Source organism: Pinus tabuliformis, chromosome 3_2 (assembly GCF_031772625.1).
Source record: "Pinus tabuliformis cultivar Carrire ecotype Pingquan chromosome 3_2, CPIR1, whole genome shotgun sequence".
NCBI lineage: Eukaryota > Viridiplantae > Streptophyta > Pinopsida > Pinales > Pinaceae > Pinus > Pinus tabuliformis.
Genome location: NC_142302.1, coordinates 297,061,247 through 297,082,464, shown reverse-complemented (window position 1 = coordinate 297,082,464; position 21,218 = coordinate 297,061,247). Strand labels below are relative to the sequence as shown.

The following is a 21,218-nucleotide window of genomic DNA, read 5'->3' as shown; positions in this document are numbered from 1 at the left end:
GATACATGGTGTGCATCTGATCCACCATCTCCCATGTAGCTTCTTTAGGCCCAAAGTGCTTCCACTGCACATTAACTTCCTCTATGGGTATGTTCCTGAGCATGACATGCTTCCGCTGCAATATGCAATGAGGCTCTGGTGGGAACTCTCCTTCTCACTCCCCTTGCAATATAGACCAATCAATAACATGATCAACATCCTTTATATACTTAATTAATGAAATATGGAAGACAACATGGACTCCCACTATTAGAGGCAGTGCCAGCTGGTATGCCAATGGTCAAATCCTCTCAAGGATCTCAAAATCCCCATAATACCATGGTGCCAACATGGTACATGAACAAATCCTCAAAGATCTTTTCTTGGGCTTGATGTGAAAATACACATGCTCCCTAACATTAAACTACTTGAACAACATGTGCTGATCTGCATAACTCTTTTGTATATCATGTGTTGTCTGTAGATTCTTATTTATAACCTGGATTTCTTGTTCGATGACTCCCAATATATCCGGTCAAATAAGTACCCTATTCACTGGATCACTCCAGTTGATGGGAGTGTTACAACTTAGCCCACACAATACCTTGAAAGGACTCATCCTCAACGACTCCTAATAACCATTGTTGTATGTGAACTCAACCAAAGGAAGATACTCCTCCCGTTTCTTATGTTGGTGCATCACGTACATCCTCAACATATCTTTGAATATGTTTTTGACCCTCTCTATCAATTCATCTGCCTTTAGATGATAAGTTGTACTCAAGGCCAACTCTATGCCAAAGCCTACAAATAGCTCCTTCCAAAACTTGGAAGTGAAATTTGCATCCCTATCCAACATAGTATTATTTGGAACACCATACAGTCTCATTATCTCTCTGATGAACACTTGTGCTACCTCACTGGTTGAATATGTAGTCTTTACTGGAATGAAGTGAGCTACCTTTCTTAACTTGTCAACCACAACCATAATAGAATCATGATTCGTTACTATCCTCAGAAGACTTGTAATGAAATCCATGGAAATGACTTCCCATTTCCATTTCGAAATTGGTATATGTTGTAGTAAACCACCTGGAAGCTTACATTATGCCTTTACCTGACTACATTCTAAATATCTAGCCACAAACTCTGCCACTTGCTTCTTCAGATTCGGCCAATAGTAGAACTTTTTTACCACCATCAACATCTTCTAATAACTTGGATGACCCGAGTATGGCTTGGCGTGAAACTCCTTCAAGATAATATTCTTGAGCTCACTACAATTTGGCACATAGATCCTATCTCTAAACCTCACTAAACCATTTGTCCTAAGATGATAGTGTGCATCTTTATCACCTCTACCTATACCTACACTTGTACCTGTACATGTACCTATACCTATGCTATGTTGTAACCTGTGCATTATGTCCGTGTATTTGTCATCCCACTGTCCTGCCTACAAGATCCTATTCGGTAACTTTCTCCCATAAGAGCTCATAGATACTATATGATCTACCTGTACCTTCCTGCTAAGGGCATCTGCAACCAAGTTCTCCTGCCCTTTGATGTATTTGAACTTGAAGTTGAACTCACTAAGGGTAGTTAACCATCTAGCTTGCTTGGCATTTAGATTCAATTAATCAAACAAATATCTCAACCCACTATGATTTCCCATTAATGTAAACCTCCTGCCAGAAAGATAGTACCTCCACATCTTCAATGCATGTATAATCACTACTAGCTCAAGGCCATGCATCGGGTAGTTTTTCCCATGCTCATTCAATTTTCGTGACTCATAGAACACTACCTATCCTTCTTTCATGAGAATTCCACCAGGTGCTCTCTTGAAAGTGCCTGTACACACTAGAAACTCCTTGGTTGGATCTGCAATCTTTATTAATAGTGCATGTGTCAAAAACTACTTAAGCTTCTCAAAAATAGCCTCACATTCTTCTGTTCATTTAAAATTCTTACCTTTCTGCCACAATGATGTGATAGGATATGCAATGCGTGAGAAGTTCATGATGAACCTCCTATAGTAACCTACCAATCCCATGAATGATCTCACCTCATCCACATTCTTAAGAGCTAATTCCTACTCCATGATAGCCCTTGTATTTTTTGGATCCACTACTCTGCCATCCTTGGAGACAAGATGCCCGAAGTAGTGTGCCTTTTTCTTAAAGAAGATGCACTTGCTAAGTTTAGCATACAACTGATGCTCTCTTAGCAATCGCAACACTACTACTAAATTCTCAGCATGTTATTCCTCATTCTTAGAATATATTAAGTTGTCATCAATGAATACAATACCAAACTTGTCTAGATAAGGATGCAACACACTATTCATAAAAAACATAAATGTAGCTAGAGCATTAGTCAAACCGAATGGAACAACAAACAACTCTCAATTACCATAATTGGTCTTAAACACACACTTGAAGATATCCTCTCCCTTGATGCGTACTTGATGGTATCTCGATCTCAAGTCGATCTTAGAGAACATTGTTGCTCCCTTCAACTGATCAAACAGATTATTAGTCCTCGGTAAAGGGTACATGCTCTTGATTGTTACATTCTTCAGCTTCTTGTAGTCCATGTACAATATGAGAGTACCATCTTTCTTCTTCACGAAAAACAGTGGTGCAAAATTCCAAGGTGATACACTCAGCCTAATGTAACCCTTGTCCAACATTTCCTTTAGCTTTAACCTTAACTCAACCAACTCAGGCATGCTCATATTGTAAGGTGTGTTTGATGCTAGAGCTGCCACTAGCACCAACTCAATAGAAATGTCTACCTGCTTGTGAGTTGTAAACTTTGTAATGTCCTCAGGAAATAAATCTTCAAAGTGATGCAAAAAATGGTATCTATTTAACACATCTGCATCCTCAACCTCCTTACCCTTGTCACTAAAAATGTGTACTACAAACATCACACAAACATTTCTGCAACTATGCTTATCCTACATAGCGGTAACCATCCTCAGTGATGTAGGCTTCTTCTTCCCCCGCAAAGTCCTACTTTCTCCACTATCATCCACATACTCAGTGGCCTTGTCGAAGAAATCCACTTTGGTTCTATAAAGGTATAGCCAATCCATACCAAAAATCATACTGTACGATCCCAATGGAAATACATTCAAATGTGTTGTTGTGGGCATACCATTTCGCTCAAATGCACAAGCTCTTACCCAATGGTGGACTCACTTCTTTGTACCTGTAGCCAATTTTACCAACCAAGATTATGCATGCACTTATTTTCTCAAACCAGACATATCCACCAGGTTAGGATTAATATAACTATAGTTAGATCCAGGATCAATCAAAATATAAACAACTTGATCACAAAGCCTATCGTCCATATCAATGATTGGAGCTTAATAGTTCACTTTCCTATTGTCCACAGTTGCATAGATCTGAGGAATTCTATGACCAACATCACCAATTGTATACGCCTCCTAAGCACTAAAGATATGGGGTATACCTCCACTTTGACATTGTGGAAAATCCCTCTTACGATGATCCTTAACACATATCCAACACTGCAATGGTTCCCTACCACTGCCTCTAGTTTGCTGCTCTCCACATCCCTTCTCAGCTATATTAAATCTCAAATTTCATTTTCTTTCTCACTTTTATATTGAGGCTTTCCTTGTTTTGGTGGCCAATTTCCTTTAGCTTTCTCATTCCTTTTGAAGTCATTCTTAGGCTCAACTTTGCACTTCGACTGCTCATAACAATGCTTCAACTTTCAGATGGACTCCTCCAATGATCTAGGTTTGTCAAACTCAATCTAGTCGCTGTATGCAACTTGTAGTCCATTGATGAATCTCAGAACCTTGTCCTTCTTCTCCCTGACGTAAGGCACATATCTCAACAACTCCAAATATCTGCTAGTATACTCATCATCTGTCATACAACCCACCAGAAACTCATAAAACTCCTTAGCTCTGTCATCATGGTACCTCTCAGACAAGTACCTCAAATTGAAGAGCCTTTCAAATGCATGCTATGTCAAATCATCCTCATGTATACCTTTGGAATTCTTCATGTCTTCCCACCAAATATTCACTTTACCTTTAATACATAGAGTGGCTATCTTTACTTTCATGTTTTCAGAATAATCATGCAATCAAAGTAATTTCTTCATACCAAGCGCCATGCTTCTACATCGTGTGATTTCTTCATCTCTCCATCAAACGTAGGTGTTTTTTCCTACTTAAAATCATCTGAAAAGTATCCCCTATCACTCCTCCTGTAAGGATGATAACGATGATGACCATTATGGCTATCATAACTAAAACTAGAATAGTAATTGTGTCAATCACCTCTCCTATCCAGAGTGTCCAACAACTTTCCATCTGTGATCGTGTCTGATCTATCCAACCTATGTATACTAGGAGACCTATTGCCATATGCCCCATTAGTTTTTTCCTCAGGTTCATGGTTGATCCGAAGTGGTCCTTATTGTTTCAATTCTCAGAAACTCTGAAGTAGTATCACATTCACCTCTACTTGCTTCTCTTGTCCTTACATGATTTTTTCATTATCTGCTTTGCAAATACTTATTTCTTCCTTCAAGCTTCTCAATGTGTCTACCAAGTCAGAAGAATGCCCCACAGCATGCTACCCATATGATGCATAGGGGATTCTATGTAGTCTATCACCTTGCTAGCCATCTGATCTCTTTCATGCAAGGCATACTATGTCCGCTAAACCAAATCACAATAAACCAATGTACCTTAGCATAATTCAAGGAGGATACCTTGTTTGCAAGATCATCAAATCAGTGTGATACATGTATAACATAATCATAACATCATATAGACATATACTATATCAACGCATAAACGTCATTCTAGCTAGGGTCCACTCATCAATGAAAGGCCATATCAATAATGCATGCTATGACCTCATGCATGACAACAACCATTACTTAATTACACACATTTGCACATGCAACTATCAACATGCATAAGAAATTCCTAATCAACTACACATACGTATGAACACATGTAGTCATGCATAAGTGATCAATTCTTGTAACCAACCTACAAGACTAATACATGTAATCAAAACATTCAAGAACACACCTCATATACAAGGAAGTATTCAAGTGACCTATAATCAACATGTAAGAGACATATAACCATATGAAACTAGTCATATCTTGATCCCACAACAGAGATCTTGATCATTGATCAAGTTTATGATTAATGATGCATGTTGCACCAACCATAGAGTTGCTCACCCCATCTATCTTTCCCTTCCCTCACTTGATAAACAAGTGCAGCTGCGAAAGAAAACCCATCCATTTTCAATGTTGGGCCTACTGAAGCTTACTTTGAGTTTGCAAATACTTCAATGGCTCATGATCAGTATAATTGTTTCTTGCCCAAGCAAGCAGTGCTAAATTACTAGAGATTGAATGACTTAGAGGTGATTTCCAGACTAGATAGATGTGATTTCTAGAAGGAGGGAGTCTGGGCCGTGTCTCAGTCCTAGTGTGGCTAATCATCCAAAAAGACTAGCTAAGCATCATTGGCTTGGTCAACCTTTACCTAACAAACTACCTGATACTACGTGGGCTCATCGAACCACGCATCACATCAAGTTCCTCATGACAACATTACTACAAACATGATCAACATGATGCAATGTAATAAGCACATGGAATGCAAGTGTAAGAGACACACATGAAACTGACATGCATGCATGACCAAGCACCTTCTCCTAAGGAGAGAGAAACCACACTTTGATACCAATTTGTAACACCCCCTCTTCCCAGGTCCACCCAAGAAACCTGCCAGTGGGGGTAAACATCTGATGAAAGAGGCTACTATAAGGGATTCAACTTCCTTGGTGACCTTAAGGAAATGTAACTGATGGAACATATCAAACAAGCTCATTGACATCAGCGACGACACCCTTAGGAGACATGCCAGCCACTCAAACATCTTATCCCTAAGTCCCACTGATGATTTAAGCATTTTAACCCTTGGTCACTCTCATGCTATAGGCATGACAATGTCCAACAACCCAAAGTAACTCTTATAGGCCTATGTGCCAACGACTGTGGACTTTTCTTAGTAGACCTATGCTAGCAACGCTAATATTTGAGCCACTTTTCTAGCCCAGAATCTCAACCTCTTCCCAAAACTTGATGCAACCTTCAGAATCCATCAAAGACATGATAACAGTTCTGATAAATCAGAAATAAACTTGAGGACTAGGCCCGAGCATCCCCAACCATGAATAACATTCTGTCAAACATTTGGCATCAATGAAACCTACACATCTAGGATACAAGGCATAGCATAAACGACTGAAAAAACTTATGAAATATAATGAGAAGGATCACCTTCTTCTCCATTGACCTATTAAATCATCTATTGAGTCTTGCATCCTTCCATTTAACAATTGCAAGTAAATACATGAAATAACCATGACATGAACTAGAAATTTAACCATGTTTATAATGAGCACAAAACCATATAAATATCACAGATATGACAACCATTAAATCCACATATAAACCAATGCAAACATAATAGAACTTAGCTTTTATTAATTATAGGAAAATATGACCAAGTTTGGGTATTCCACGTACCACCAGACCATAGACATGGCTGAACCAAATCTCTCTTTCAGCCAGTCAGCCCCACGCCATATTACAAGGATGAATGTGGGATCTCATAGAACAACCAAGGCAATGCAGAGGTTAAACCACCTCCACCCTCATCAAACTCTGAACACACCAATCTTGGAATGACATATGGAATCCATCACTATCCTTGAGGAATTTTCCATTTCCTTGTCACTCAAGATTTACCGCAATCCAATCCTATATCACTAGGACCTAGATCGAGACCAGTCTATCAAGCTTTACCACAATCTTAACGTAGATAACTAGCCCCTAAGCCAAGACTTCTCCCTCAGGCTTTACCATGTATCCCTCCAAAAAATTCAAGGGATCCCTAGGCCTTTGGGAATGAACCTTGGGACCACATCCACCCTAGATTCCGAAATCCATTTGGAAAACCAATGCTCATAACTGAGATAAACATCCCAACATACCATGATATCTAGAAAAGGGAAAGGCTTGGCTGACAACCACTGTCATAACCTGGAAAAACGATGCCACCGATAGTAAGAGAACCATACACCAACATGTAAAGTCATGCATGTCCAAACCAGCTACGAAATAGCACATGCAAAAGGTTACTTACAAGTATTCCTACTAAAGTTGCTTCATCCTGCTCTTATTCCTTGATCCTTGCTTTCCTTCCTTTCCCTTTACCTGTTTTTCCTTCCTTGATCCAACGCTAGAGTGCTCGAGGAGAACTCTAAGTGACCAAGAGAGATAATAAGAGAGACAGTAGTGAGAGAGCTCCAAACTTGAACTAACAAAAGGTTAGCAAAACCTTGCCAACTAATCCTCATAAGCCTTTTTATTAATGAGGCATCTATTTTCTTCATTTTCCATTATTTTCCTTCAATTTCCTCCTCACATGCAACCTGTGACCTGTTACCTTCCTTTTCTTCTATTTTCCTTCATTTTCATAAATAAATGGCCCAAAAATGCATTTTTTCCTTTTAATGTCATTCCCTTAGCCTTTGTCAGATTTACTTAACCAAAACACACATATAGTGATGCTCACTAGCATATCCTTGGCCAACATTAAGCTAGGAATATGTTTCCTGTAACCGTGGTCTTATTTTTCCTTTATTAACTTTTATTACATGAAATTTTCATGAGGGTCGTTACAAATTAATTAACTTATAAGTTAAATGATTAAACTTAACTTTGGGATGAATTTTCTTGAAGAGGGGAATACATAATGCCCCATATTATTAAATAATAATAATAATAATAATAATAATAAATATTGGCAATAAACAATAACAAATTGAAATGAAAATATAACAAAATGATAATAAGCCCATGGGCTCTAGAATATATGATGATGGGGTGTACTGTTAAGGCACTCCATGTGAAGGTCACCGATTCAAAACTTCCTGGGAAAAATCCAAACATGATAAAAGTTGGTGTGGCCCAGCATATGTGTGATCTCTCCGTGATTCTGATGGGTTAGATGCTCTTGAATCAGTGTTTCTCTAGCCAAAGGTGAACTGTTTAGTCATCTGTGGACCCACAAAACTTGGCAAAAAATAATCATAATATAAATAAATAATATGGAAATAATAAATAAATAAAAGAAACTATTTTGTCAAAAGTAATTCAGTAAAATAAGTTAGAGTAAATTATAAAAATAAATAACAAAAATTAAGATTGTGTGCATTACCCTCCTTTTTTGGAACAAATTTCTCTATTTAATGGATGAGGAGAAGGATGTGAGGCATTCTTTTCCTTGAATATTTTTGGGTATGGGTGATTGACTCGTAAAGGTACTTGATTGAGGTCCTATAGGTGATTAGTTGTAGAAAGACATTCTGTAAAGTGGGGAGTTGTGTCCAACATCTTGGTTGTGATTTACTTGATCAAAGACTAGTGCATGTCAATTTGATCCCTACAACGTTGCAAGCCAATGGTTTTTTATCTCACATGTATGTTTTCATCACCCATGACAATGATCGATTATATAATTATTAATAAAATATTCTTTGCATTTATCGATTAATGATTTGAATTTTTTTATGTAATTTCAGTGTAATTATGTTTGAAGAGTGAATCATCTCTCTCCCACAGACACATAAAACAAATTATATAATGAAAGTATACATAAACATACACATAGATAGAGAAAGAGAGAAATGAAAACATAATAAGTATAGACATACACATAGATAGAGAAAGAGAAAGATGAAAACATAATAAATTACACACAAGTGTGTATATATATCACAGAATATATATACAGAGAGGGGCGGAGATAGATAGATAGATACATACATACATAGCCTATTCAATCTCTCTGTCCATACTAATCTATACATTGACTTCACTCCTCAAAGTTTAGTTTAGATTGAAACCTATAACTTTTTAAAAAGAAGTACATGATTTTGACCTTTAAACCCACATAATTACACAAAAACATTATTGTGATCATATTAACAAATAAAACTAAACTTTCATGAAATACATAAATATAATAATTCTAGACATGTATCACAACTTTTCACTTTTCTCTCCATCAAAATTATCCTTCAATATAATATTTTCATAACCTTGCCTTTCTCCATATTTAATATGGAATTCCTTCACTACCTTTAATATTTTCTATATTATTTCATTTATGTAAATATATCTTTATAATAATTATTTTGAGCTCTTTATGAGATATATATGTTTTTTAAATATAATATCAACATTCCTTCTATAATAATAATATATATTTAGAAAAAAATAAAACTCAATAACTATTTTTTTTTTCCTAAATTGGATAATAAACTAAATAAAATATTTCATAATAAATACTCAAAATTCAATCATTTCAAAATTATTTTTGAAATGATAATTTTTTATATAAAATTAATTAATTAATTAACCATAATATAAAATAGGTTTATTTTAGAATAAATTTTTTAAATTTTTGATTTAGATATTAATATTTATTAAATAGAAAATAAAAATTTATATTTATTTCAAAAATAAATATAAATTTATATTTATTTCAAAAATACTGATGTTTTTTATTCATTTTTTTTGTTAAGTTATATTAATTAATTAAAAAATATATAAAAATATCTGTCATATGGAAATAAGTAATGGTTTTTTTTGGACATTAACAATATTGTAATAAAGAGATTAAAAATCTTCATAATAATGTGAGGGGAAATTCTCATATTTGAAAATTTTGTTACATGTTTTTTAAGAATGAATATATATATATATATGTTTTGATGTCTAGGACATTTATTAGCTATGTAATTTATTTTACTATGCCAATGTTATATTTAATATAATGGTAAAACTTATTATAATTTAGTTGTCAAGTTAGTAGTGCTACAATTATGACAGGCTATTATTTAAAAATGAGTTAACTCATTACTATTATTCAAAAAAATTAGTAAAATTAGTTATTAGTAACTATTTATAATGAATTAGGTTTTCACTCCTAAATATCAAAAAAATTCTAACATATTCCCCTCCATCCGCTTAGCAAAACAAAAGTTATTTTGAAGAATCCTCCAAACCCAATTTGTAAATTTAAATATATATGAGAATTCTATATTTCTAGAATTGTTTCAATTTCAAAGAAAAAGGGGAGCATTTCCAAAGTTAACCCGTCAACATGCAATCAAAGTGATTCGCTACGTCGTAGCGAGTTAAAGAATGTGGAATGTAATAAAGGGAATTGGGTTACAAAGTTATTCGCTACATCGTATTCAGTTGAGGAATGTGGAATGTTATAAAGAGCGATTGGATTCGGCTACAAATTATTGATTCGTTACGCCTACTCAGTCACAGAATCTGGAATGTTATAAATGGCGGTCGGGCTACAAACTGACTGGCTAAGCCGTACTCACTCAGAGAATTTGGAATGTTAGAAAGGGCGATTCGGCTACAAAGTGATTCGCTACGTTGTCTTCAGATAAGGGGCGGTGCGTTAACTGGTAAGCAACTACATTCGGCTATTAATACCAATTATAATCACTTCACACTCTATTCATTCAGTGTGAAGTTTCAGGAGCTTTCAGGTTGAAACGATAGAATGGAAAGAAGGGGAGGAAGTACCAGTAAGGTGTCCACTATAGTGTTGGTAGGGCGGACGGGCAATGGTAAAAGTGCAACTGGTAATTCCATAGTTGGGCGCAAGGCATTTCAGTGTCGCTCTGGTTCTTCCACAGTTAGAGGCACTTGTGAATTGCAACAACTGCAGATGAAGGATGGCAGAAAATTGAGCGTGATCGATACACCAGCTCAGTATCTTATTTATTTTTAATTTAATGTGCTTCCAACCAGGGTTGATTAAATATTTCTATGGTTGATTAAATATTTCTATTATTATAATAAGGGTTATTCGGATTAAATTGGGCTGAGTAGTTGAAACTTATATATGTATAATTTTTTCATTTTGGGTTATGTATGGGGTTTGGTTTGAGTGCATGGAGTTGTAACCTATAATGTTAAGGTTAGCTAGTTTTGTTTATTAATTTTTTTAAATTTCGCAAAAAAAAAAGTTAATATATTTAACATTTTTTTATTTCATTTTATAGTTTTATGTTTTTGTTTTTTCAATTTAGTATTTTTTTTTTTTTATTTTTTTTTTTATAGATTTTATAAATATATATTATAAATAAAAAGTTATAATTATGGACTAACATATATAAAGAGGAAAAGAGAAAATTGAGTTATATTATTTTATAATTCTATCCAATAGAAACCAAATTAAAATAGACTAAAGCATTAGAATTTTAAGATAATTTGTAGCATAGAGAGAGTTAAAAGGAAATCTTACCAAATACATAAACATAATTCCTTGGTTCTATTAAGTAGAAATTAAATCAAAATAGGTTAAAGCATCAAAGGTTCTTGGCATTTTTTCTTTTTGAGGTAGCCATTAGTATAGAGAGAGTCACATACCTTTTCTTACTAAATCTTATCAAATACATAAACATAAATATTTTCATTCACAAAGATATTGTTAACTTTAGTTTTCAAATAGAAACCAAAGGAACACACTTTTGAGATAATTTCACAATCCCATTAAATCTCATAGAATTAACTATTTCATTGTAGTCATCCAATAGTTCTTCCTCACAATGGATATGACTCTAAATTGGAGAAGAAACTTGCATATGAACCTGCTCCCAACTACCTTTGGTAGTTTGACATTTCCAAAAAAATTGCATGAAAGATTTCATCTTTTTGCAAAGTCATAAGTGGGTGTTCATGAAACCACTTTTTACTAGTTAAGCAAAATTGTTTAATTTCTATGTTAATTGAAAATACCACACATCATGCAATATATGCATTCACGTACCCTTTGGATCTAAATATGTTCATCGATCATGGTAACAAGAAAAGGGCCTTTACCAAATGTGATCCTTAAATAACAAACAATTACCTCATGTGAAATAAAGTTATGGGTCGGAGGTATCCAAACTAATGGGCCATCTAAGCCATTATTTCTTGGATTAGTTCTTCATTGCTAGAGAATATTTCCCACAAAATTGACCATTATTTTGTGATAGATACTAGCTAATCCACTTACTTACCCCTAGTGACCTTAATAGATGCACTTGTAAAATGGAAGGAGATGAGAGTAGAGACACACCTCGCTACCTACAAATATAGACCACAAAGTATTCAAAATCTACTTTAATATATAATTGTTAGTGTTTCAAGAGAAAAAATCTCCATAAATGGATAAACATATATACATTCACATATAAGAAGATATGTTCACTTTTTCCTCTCTCTTGCTTCATGGCAAAGACTTGTTTTATAGTTGATTTATGAAAGTGGATGGGGTGAAACTAGAAATTTTTAGTTTGATTCCACATGGTCTCATCCTTATTCTCAGTTTCATCACCTTTTTAGCCTTTCAAATCCATATTGTCTCACTCCAGTAACCAAAGACACCTTAATACTCTTTATTTATAAGCTAGGAGACTTCAAACCTTTTGTTAGGTCACTTTGAGCATCACAATGCTTTATGATAGTATCATAGGAGCATTGTAGGGATAATTTAGACTCTTTTTTAGGGATTTTCAAGAGGAATATGTAATATACTTTGAAATGCTTCTCTAATCGACTCAAAGAGTGTTAAATTGAGTTATAACAAGCCCAACATCTAATTTTCTTTTTTGTTCACCCATAATTGTAGCATAGGTAATATAAAATACATCTAAAGCACTCTACAATCATTTAATTGAAGGTCTGTTTAAAATAAAGCGAGACGATAGAATCATCTACAAACTATTATTCATATTATGATTTCCTCAAAGGAATTGATTTCCTCAAATGGATGCCACTATTTCTTTGACATATATCCTCAGGCATGGACAACAAACACATGTAATAAATGCACTAATCAACACCCTTGTCTCATACCATAGTTCTTTAACGAAATCATGTTAGAGAAGGAACCATTCATTGTTGCAAAGGCATAGAACATACAAGAAAAGGATATTCACTATGGAGAAATTGAGATTTGAAGTTAGGGAAAAGCATTACTTTGTTAATAATTGATGAATGAATCTCATCATACACATTGTCAAATTCAATCTCGAGGAAGAAAAGAATGGTTGAGACTTTATGGCCCATTCCATGATATTGTATACCAATATCACAATATCTGTAATAAATCTCCCCAAGAAAACCACAACCTAGGAGTTGGTTTTTTGATTGTGAAGAGCTACAATATTGGCAAAAAAGATTTTAGGAGAAAAAGTATAAAGGAGTAGATCTAAAGTACTATGGGAGAAAAAATTCCAAGAGATCACACACACACACACACACACACACACACATATATATATTCTCAAAACAATATCTAAAATTATTTTGAATTAGTTAAAGAAAACTTTAAGCATATATTTTTCGAGTATAATAATGATAATCATAAAAGTGTAGACAAATTAGTACACAAATAACACAAACCATTTAACACTTATAAATTATGATATTCTTAATAATTGATCTACCATAATACCAAATCAACATATGTCAGAAACAAACTATATAAAATAATGTCAACCATGATCCCAGATGCGGTCTAGGGATTAAACTAGCTTGGGGTCTAGACTAGTTCAAGGGTGAAGAGAAGTTTAGTGTTTGGGGGTTCATCGGGGTATAGCTAATAATTTCACCCCACGGGACCAAAACCGAAAATTTGATTATAACAATATTTCCTTTCAAAGTAGGCTAAGGCTCAGTTAGGTGGGGCTCATTGATCGAGGTGGATATTTGTGGCCAACCACCTATTCCACTTGCAACCCCACCATTGTTTATTCTCAGTTTCCTTAATTGTAGCACAACTTACTATTTTCGGCATTTTTTCGGGTCTTAAGCTTCAAAAGTTGTTTGTAGGGACTAAAATATCTTTTTAGGAAAATAGAGACTGGAAAAGTCGCAACCTAGTTTACTGGTTTTTTTTTGCCTCCTCTTCATGATCATGGAAATGAGGTATTATGATAGCCAAACAGAGATCGTAGGCCAAAGATACGACCAAGGGAAGTTGAGGTACCAATTTACCCAAACGAGGCGCACAGTTTGGGCACTTCATAACCTAGGGTTAGGTTTTTTGATGTTTAGGGTTTTCCATTTGTCTCAATAATAAATAGAACTTTGACCCTCATTGTAACAGAGTTTAGAGACATGTAGCCGCTACAACTCTTCTCAGAGATAAGCTACCATTTCCCAAGCTAGTTTATTTCCATTTCTATTTGTAAACATATTTAAATTATTTGATATTAATGAAATGAAGTGTTATTCTATTGCATCTATGTATTCATGGTTATATCTATAATTTGTTGTGTTCTTGTTTAAGTTTAGATCAGTTGTATCAGAGTGGTCTCCTCTTTCTCTGTTTTTCTTTGGATGTTCCCAACGAGGTTAGGATATAAGTAGTTAGGACTTGAACTCGTCAAACCTTTGCAAGCCAAGCCTCACAAATCTCGACAACATCCCATGGTGAAAGATAATAAATATGATCGGGAAGGATATCCTTTCAAAATATTACTCGAAGAAGCCCCTATGCGCTAGAGGAATCCGATCATGGGCACCTTTTCCCAAATCCTTCAACAACTACCAAAAGGCGACGCATCTTCTTCTAATAGCCACTCTAGAAGCACCACACCTTGTAAGGTACAAGTTAACTTTAAAATCCCAATATTTTTAGTTCAGATAGATTCAGACGCTCTAGATAAATGGTCAAATCTAATAGAAGGATATTTTTCTGTTCATGATTTTTCCAGACGGGAAAAGATTATTTTTTCACTTCTCAAAGTCGGCCCCCAAGTCAAGGACTAATGGGAAACCTACTGTTAGAAGAAGGACGATAGTAGACCCTCATTATTTTCAGCCGTGACCACTTTGGATTCATTCCAGGACACCATCAAGGAACAATACTACCCAATCGGGATCTATAAGGATAAATACATAAAGTGGACCCCACTACAGTAGGGAATGGTCCAAAACATGCAAGAGTTTATCAATTTTTTTCATACCCTTCACATGAAGTTCGATATGAAGGATTCTTAGTGACATTTGATACTCAAGTACCGTGCCTACTTACACATATACATCCAGGATGAGATGGAGTTTCTAGGCATTTCCTTGCTTGGCACGAATGATGAGCCTCAGTATTGTAGCAAGAATGTTGCAACTCCCAAGGCTACCGACTTTACTTATCAACCTGGGGTTCATACAAACTTAAGAGGCGTTGGCACTATATGTGCGGCATACAATGTGTCCTTCCTTTTCTGCCATGATGTAATGGAGTGCATGTACTGAAGTCAAATCCTAAACAAATTGTAGAAAATGAAATGTTTGAAATGGAACCTTAACCTATTGCAAGAAAGAAACTACAAGGAAAGAGACGAAAATTCAATGCTAAATCACACCATGTCCTAACTAACTGCCAAGAAACTATGCTTTGCAATAATGCTAAATTATCATGAACCAAATGCTATTATCTAAGAATGGAATTAAGAAGCATCAAACATCACTAATGCGCAAGTAAAGGGACTGAAATAAATATGTTTTTGTCTTTTTTTTCATGCAAAATCAAGCATGTAAACTAATGTCTTTTGGTGATGTGGAAGGTGAATTAGGGATGTTGGAGGTTAGATGGAAGGGTTAGGACATGGTTGGATGGTGTGGGAGACCATTGGGAGGCTTTTGGTAACTTCCTAGAGGTTTTCCATCAATTCGGCCTCAAAACAGGCTGTTTCAGGAAAACCTACAGGATGTACTAGAAACCTACACGATGACCCTGTAGGAATTACAGGAAACCTAAAGGATATAGATAAGAGAAAAATGTGAGGTATTGGAGGTGATGGGAGGCCTAGGAAAGGTGTATGATCAGTGGAATGGAGTGGGAAAATTCCTAGGATCACTCAGAACTCAAAACCAAAGTCGAGAGATGGATGGATTCGCTCAAAAAGCTTGGAGAAGTTTCCTTGTGAAATTAGCGAGGGTTTAACGAACAAGAAAATCAAATCCAAATTGGATGGGAGAAATTTTGTTATTAACTAGGATTTCTTAGTTCCCCATTCCAATTGGCATCACTCAAAAAGACCTATGTTAACCCATGCAAGAAAATAAAAGACATTATGTTATAGACATTTTTGGGCATTGCAATCCCAATCATATATGTCCATAAACCAAGGGATTTTGAGTCCCTAAAAGTGTTGTTTTATGCCCCAAAGGAACAAGGTAAGCTGATTACATCATCTCCCAGAAGTTCTCCACAGGAAACTGCTCAGAACTGGTCAAAACTGGACCATACAGGTTGCTCAGAGCTAAGGGTGCGATGCATCTCACCTACCCAATGTAAAAGGTGTGATGCATACTGGAAAGCCCTTCTGTAGGGTGCAATGGGTGAGAATGGACAAATGGCAGAGATAATTTGCAAGGTGGATGATCATGGAATCTTCCAGAAACTTCTCCTGTGACACTTGCCTCTCTGAATTCGCCCAAGGATGAGTAAGAGATCATCAATCTCTAAGTGGAATCAAGAACTATCAAGAAAAGACACTAATCAAAATCCGAGAAGCTGACTCACCTCCCTGCAATCATCTATATATGGATCCCTCATCCCAGAGATCTGGGGGCTAGAATTTTGAATCTTGTCAGGAAGTGTTGTTGGTTTCCTGGTGGAATATCATAGTGTTGGGTGATCTATGTTTTTCATGAGGTGAAGAAGGGCTTTCATGCTGGGAGGATGACACTGGGTCAGATCAATGGGTTGTAATCCTCTCTTCTAATCTTTATATCAATAAATCTATTCAAGTTTTCCTCCACATTCTTGTATGTCTGATAGTATATGCATTTGTGTGGTCAATATATATCTGGTCCTATATTGCTTATGATTGTAGATCTCTGCACTTTGAAGGTATTATGCTGCTTTGACTTTACAGGTACTCTTTGAAGTAGAGTGGTCAAGGGAGAAGCGGCAGAGACCTGTCGGTGAGGAGAAGGAACAAGCTAAGAACCGAGCGAAAGATCGAGGTTGGTATTCTTTGATCCTCTCCTATCTAGTTCTCATAAAGGAAAACGAAAGTAACTTTAATCTGTTTGTTTCTAAGATAGCTACCCATCTTAGTGGGACTAGCAACTCTGCATAGACACTAGATTTCCTGATAACAAAATGGCGACTCCACTGGGGAGTGAATAGATTGTTTGCTTGTCTATATTTGTTCGTTTTATAAACTTACAGACGGAGCCTGAAGTTAAGCCAGCTAGCCTTCGAACTACATTTGCTATGCAAGTGCAAAGTAGATCAATGCTGCTTCAGTCTATCTTCGGGTTTTGTTTATAAACTGAACAATTGATTTGCAAACATCCTAAATGCCCTAGTGGTGGCTCTAGTAACCTCATTAGATCAGTCCCTGTGATTTCTATTTACTGACTATCATTAGCTCGGCCTAAATCCCTGAACTAAGCTGCAAACTGTGACCAAGAACCAAGTTGAAGTCTCGTCCCTGGACCATCGCACTTTCTCCTCTTGGGAATCTGGATGCATCGCACCTCCCGTGTGCAGTAGGTGTGCTGCATCGCACTTTCCCTATGTTGTAGGTGCGCTGATCAAATAAGACCTCTTCTGCTCTCAGATTTTGGTTTCTGTGTTCACTCTCTTCAGCTTTATTCAGGAGTTTTGCTGTCTGTGATCAGTATACCACTGTGGAAACTCCCTTCCTTTGCATGATTCTGCCTCCATAGTACAAAGAATTGTGAATTTTTTTATGTATTGTGTGCCATTTACAGTTCTCTTTTACAAAAAGTAACGTAATCAAATCGTCGTTTTTTTTTATTTGGAAGTGTAGCAAGTGTCGTTTTCAGTCAATGAAAAGAATTCTATTGTTCTTGATGGTTGATTATATAGTTACTCTTGTATTTGATTTTAATTAGTAGTTTTTCAAGTGTCAAAAGTAGTTTTCAATTCAAAGTCGAAAAGTGTCGTCATTATCTTCCTTTCGTTTTTGAAGAGAAATTTGTTAGTACTATTGCTTTGAAAAGATAATTCAGATTTGTACTTAGCATTCTTCTTGTCATTCACACATTAATAAAGCTAAAAACAAATACATGCATGTGCATTTGCATTTAGACTGCTTGTTGGTTTGATTTAGGATAGTGCATCTAGTGTGTGCTCTCTGCTCTATGTTGAAAGAATATCATCTCTCTTTCTTTAGTAGTTAGGATTTTCATTGCAAAAAGAAGATTAAACGATTGTTTATCATCTTAGATTGCATTTTAGGAATTGTATATCTACATCACATGGTGAACCTAAAAGGAAAATTTCTTAAGAAAGATCAACTGTAAAATAAATTCGATGAACATAAAAATGCTTTGGAACCTAACGCACAACATCTAGAAGTCTAGGCTAGAGATGTATTCCAGTGTTGTAAAGCCTGGTAACTATCGCTCTCATTGTTGGTTGGGTGATTCCTCCTCTTTGAGACGACAAGTGCCAGTACAGACTTGTACTCCCACGTACCGTTGAGTATATATTGGGAGACCACAATAGGCTATATCCTTTATCCATAGGAAGCCGTGTCTACCGCCCTATTGATCGCAATGCACTGAACACAGCATTCGGGAAGATTGACTATCATACCATAAAAAGTATTCTGCAGTTTTGTGATTGGTTTGGTAATACCTCTATCTAGACTTCCAGAGTAGTCTCTTTCATTCCTTTTCAGACTCCTTAAAGGAAAAGGTCCATCTGAGCACTTGTCACTTCAGGCTCATTAAAAGTCGAAGGCGACTAGAGTCATATTTTGTTTTTTCTCGACTCTTAAAAATTGAAAAAACAAGTTGTGTCAAAGCATCTAAAATTTATTTTAATCGGAATAATATCACTATTCCCACATTGGTCTTAGGTTGAGGAAAATGGAGTCCACCAACCAGGGATTTCCCCTTGGAGGAAATCCTAGTCCTTTCTCCTCTTGGGGAGATGTTGGTGCACCTCATATGGCCACATTGTCGCTTCCAGGATTGACGATTGGCTTGCCAATATGGCTCTTCTCGACCTCCGTCGTTCAGAACAGCGTGATTCCTGAATAATCGAGTCAGCAACTAGATGATACTAAAGTTATCCCCCAACCTTCTACTTCGTCCGATTCTCCCTCTCCTCCTTCCTCTTCGCTTGATGAAGGTGGTAAAGCCAAAAATCAAGTAACTAAGAAGGAGAAGAAGGGGAAGGAGAAGAAGGAAAACAAGAAGAACGAGCCAAAGGCAAAAAGGGGTAACCGTGCGTCGTCTAGCGAAAATCCACACATTGCACCGTCCAAGACTAAATCTCCATGTATCATTTGCAAAGGAGACCACTATCATCGAGATTGTCCTTACATCCCTCGGATCTTAAGGGACTGGTCTCCTCATTTGCACAATCAGATGTCATCAACCTTTGATAATCATGTTGAAAGTACACCGTCAACTAGTGAAAGAGAAGTATTTTGATAGAAAAGGAAATGTAAATTTCCTTGTAAACTGTGTGAAGGCGATCACGTCGTCCACTGTTGTCCCTTCCTAGACGAGGCTAAAAGAGTCTTGGATAACCGTCCTGCTTCACCGATACGGCTTCCTCTTGGGTACAAGAAACTCTTGTCGAGTCCATCACTAGTTGAAAATCCAACTGACACGCCATTATGGTCAGTCGAAGCATCTATCATTAAAGATGAACCCTCTGAATCCATGCCAGGCGAAAGTTAAAAGGTCGAGGTAGTGGTCGACCCGGTCTTGCCTTCAAAAGGTACATCTTCAGATGATACAGTCACCAAAGAGAATGAGAACGACACCATTCAAATTCTTTTTGTAAACACAGATTCCGATGAACATGGGGCCAATCTACCCGTTCCTTTACCGCAGGAAGGAAGTTCATTAGAGTCATATTTGGCCATCTATTCGGTCCCACCTCCAAGCAATCTAGTCATTTCCTTCGATTGGAATCTAGTAGGTAGATCACGTCTACCGTCTAATGTACCATTCCAAATCATTGTAAAAGATTACAGAATGGTCATGGTTGGTACTATCATAGATGAAGGGGATTCTATGAGTATCCTTTCCTCAACTTCTTGGAAAGTGCTTGGTTCACCATTGCTTCTGCCTGAAATGAGAAATCTGACAGGCTTAAACAAAGGAACCAGTCAACTGTTAGGGATCCTTCCCAATGTGCCTATAACGTTGAGAAGGAAAAGCGTTTATATGAACGTAATGGTAGTCCAATGACCTCTAGATTATAATCTACTCCTCGGATGTGACTATATTTATCGCATGGGAGCCATTGTCTCCTCACTCTTCCGAGTAATGTGTTTTCTGCATGAAGGCAGAATGGTCCAGCTCGTAGACCAACTTTCATTCCCCAGCTCACACATAGAAAATAGTCAAACCCCATCCCTAAATGGTCTTTTCATGCAAGGAATGTCTCATCAATCTCCAGTCCGTCCACCCGAAGAATGTGAGTAATTCGGGGGACATGACTGAAACCCAGGGGGCATGCACCCTGGTCTGCTTCGGTAGGGAAACTTTTGGTATAGGGTAGGTTTCCGTGAAGGATATATGACTAGTCCGACGCCCGTCCGTATAGGAAGAGGGAGTTAGACTGGAATGAGATACCTCTGCTAAAAGGTAGGCCTTTCTGTTATGAAACCAGCTCAAGAAAAGATAGAAAAGATAGATCCACGCCTTAGAATTCAGCCTCTTCGAGGGGGCAACCTCCTTTACATTACATAAATGAACAATTCTTGGATGATTCAAATGACAAAACCTCCTTTCTATATATAGGAGTCTAAGGAGTCACAATATAATCCAGCGGACCTAACAATAATAATATAAAGCCACAAAAATAACCATAGAGTGATTCTATGGGGCACAGAAATAACAACATGGGGGTAATAGGGGCACAACAATATAAATAAGGGGTATAACTACAATAGTAATGGGGTAATCACTAGTATTATAGGGACCCAACATGCCCCTCTCCTTCAAAAAAGTGTTGTCCTCAACGCTTGAGTAGTTCTGGATACTTCTTCATAAAATTCTCATCCTCCCATGTGGAATCTTCAGCGGATAAGTTCTTCCACTTGATAAGATACTCTGAAATT

General features: G+C 36.5%; 1 protein-coding gene across 1 annotated transcript in view; it reads left to right on the top strand.

Moving 5' to 3' along the window:
- The first annotated feature begins 10,597 nt into the window (after positions 1-10,597).
- The window catches only part of LOC149180755 (immune-associated nucleotide-binding protein 9-like), a 200,428-nt gene continuing 189,807 nt past the window's right edge, over positions 10,598-21,218 (top strand). The window contains exon 1 of the mRNA XM_089413980.1: positions 10,598-10,877. Coding sequence (XP_089270106.1) covers positions 10,658-10,877 — 220 coding nt within the window. The 5' untranslated portion in view covers positions 10,598-10,657. The remainder of the gene's footprint in view (positions 10,878-21,218) is intronic.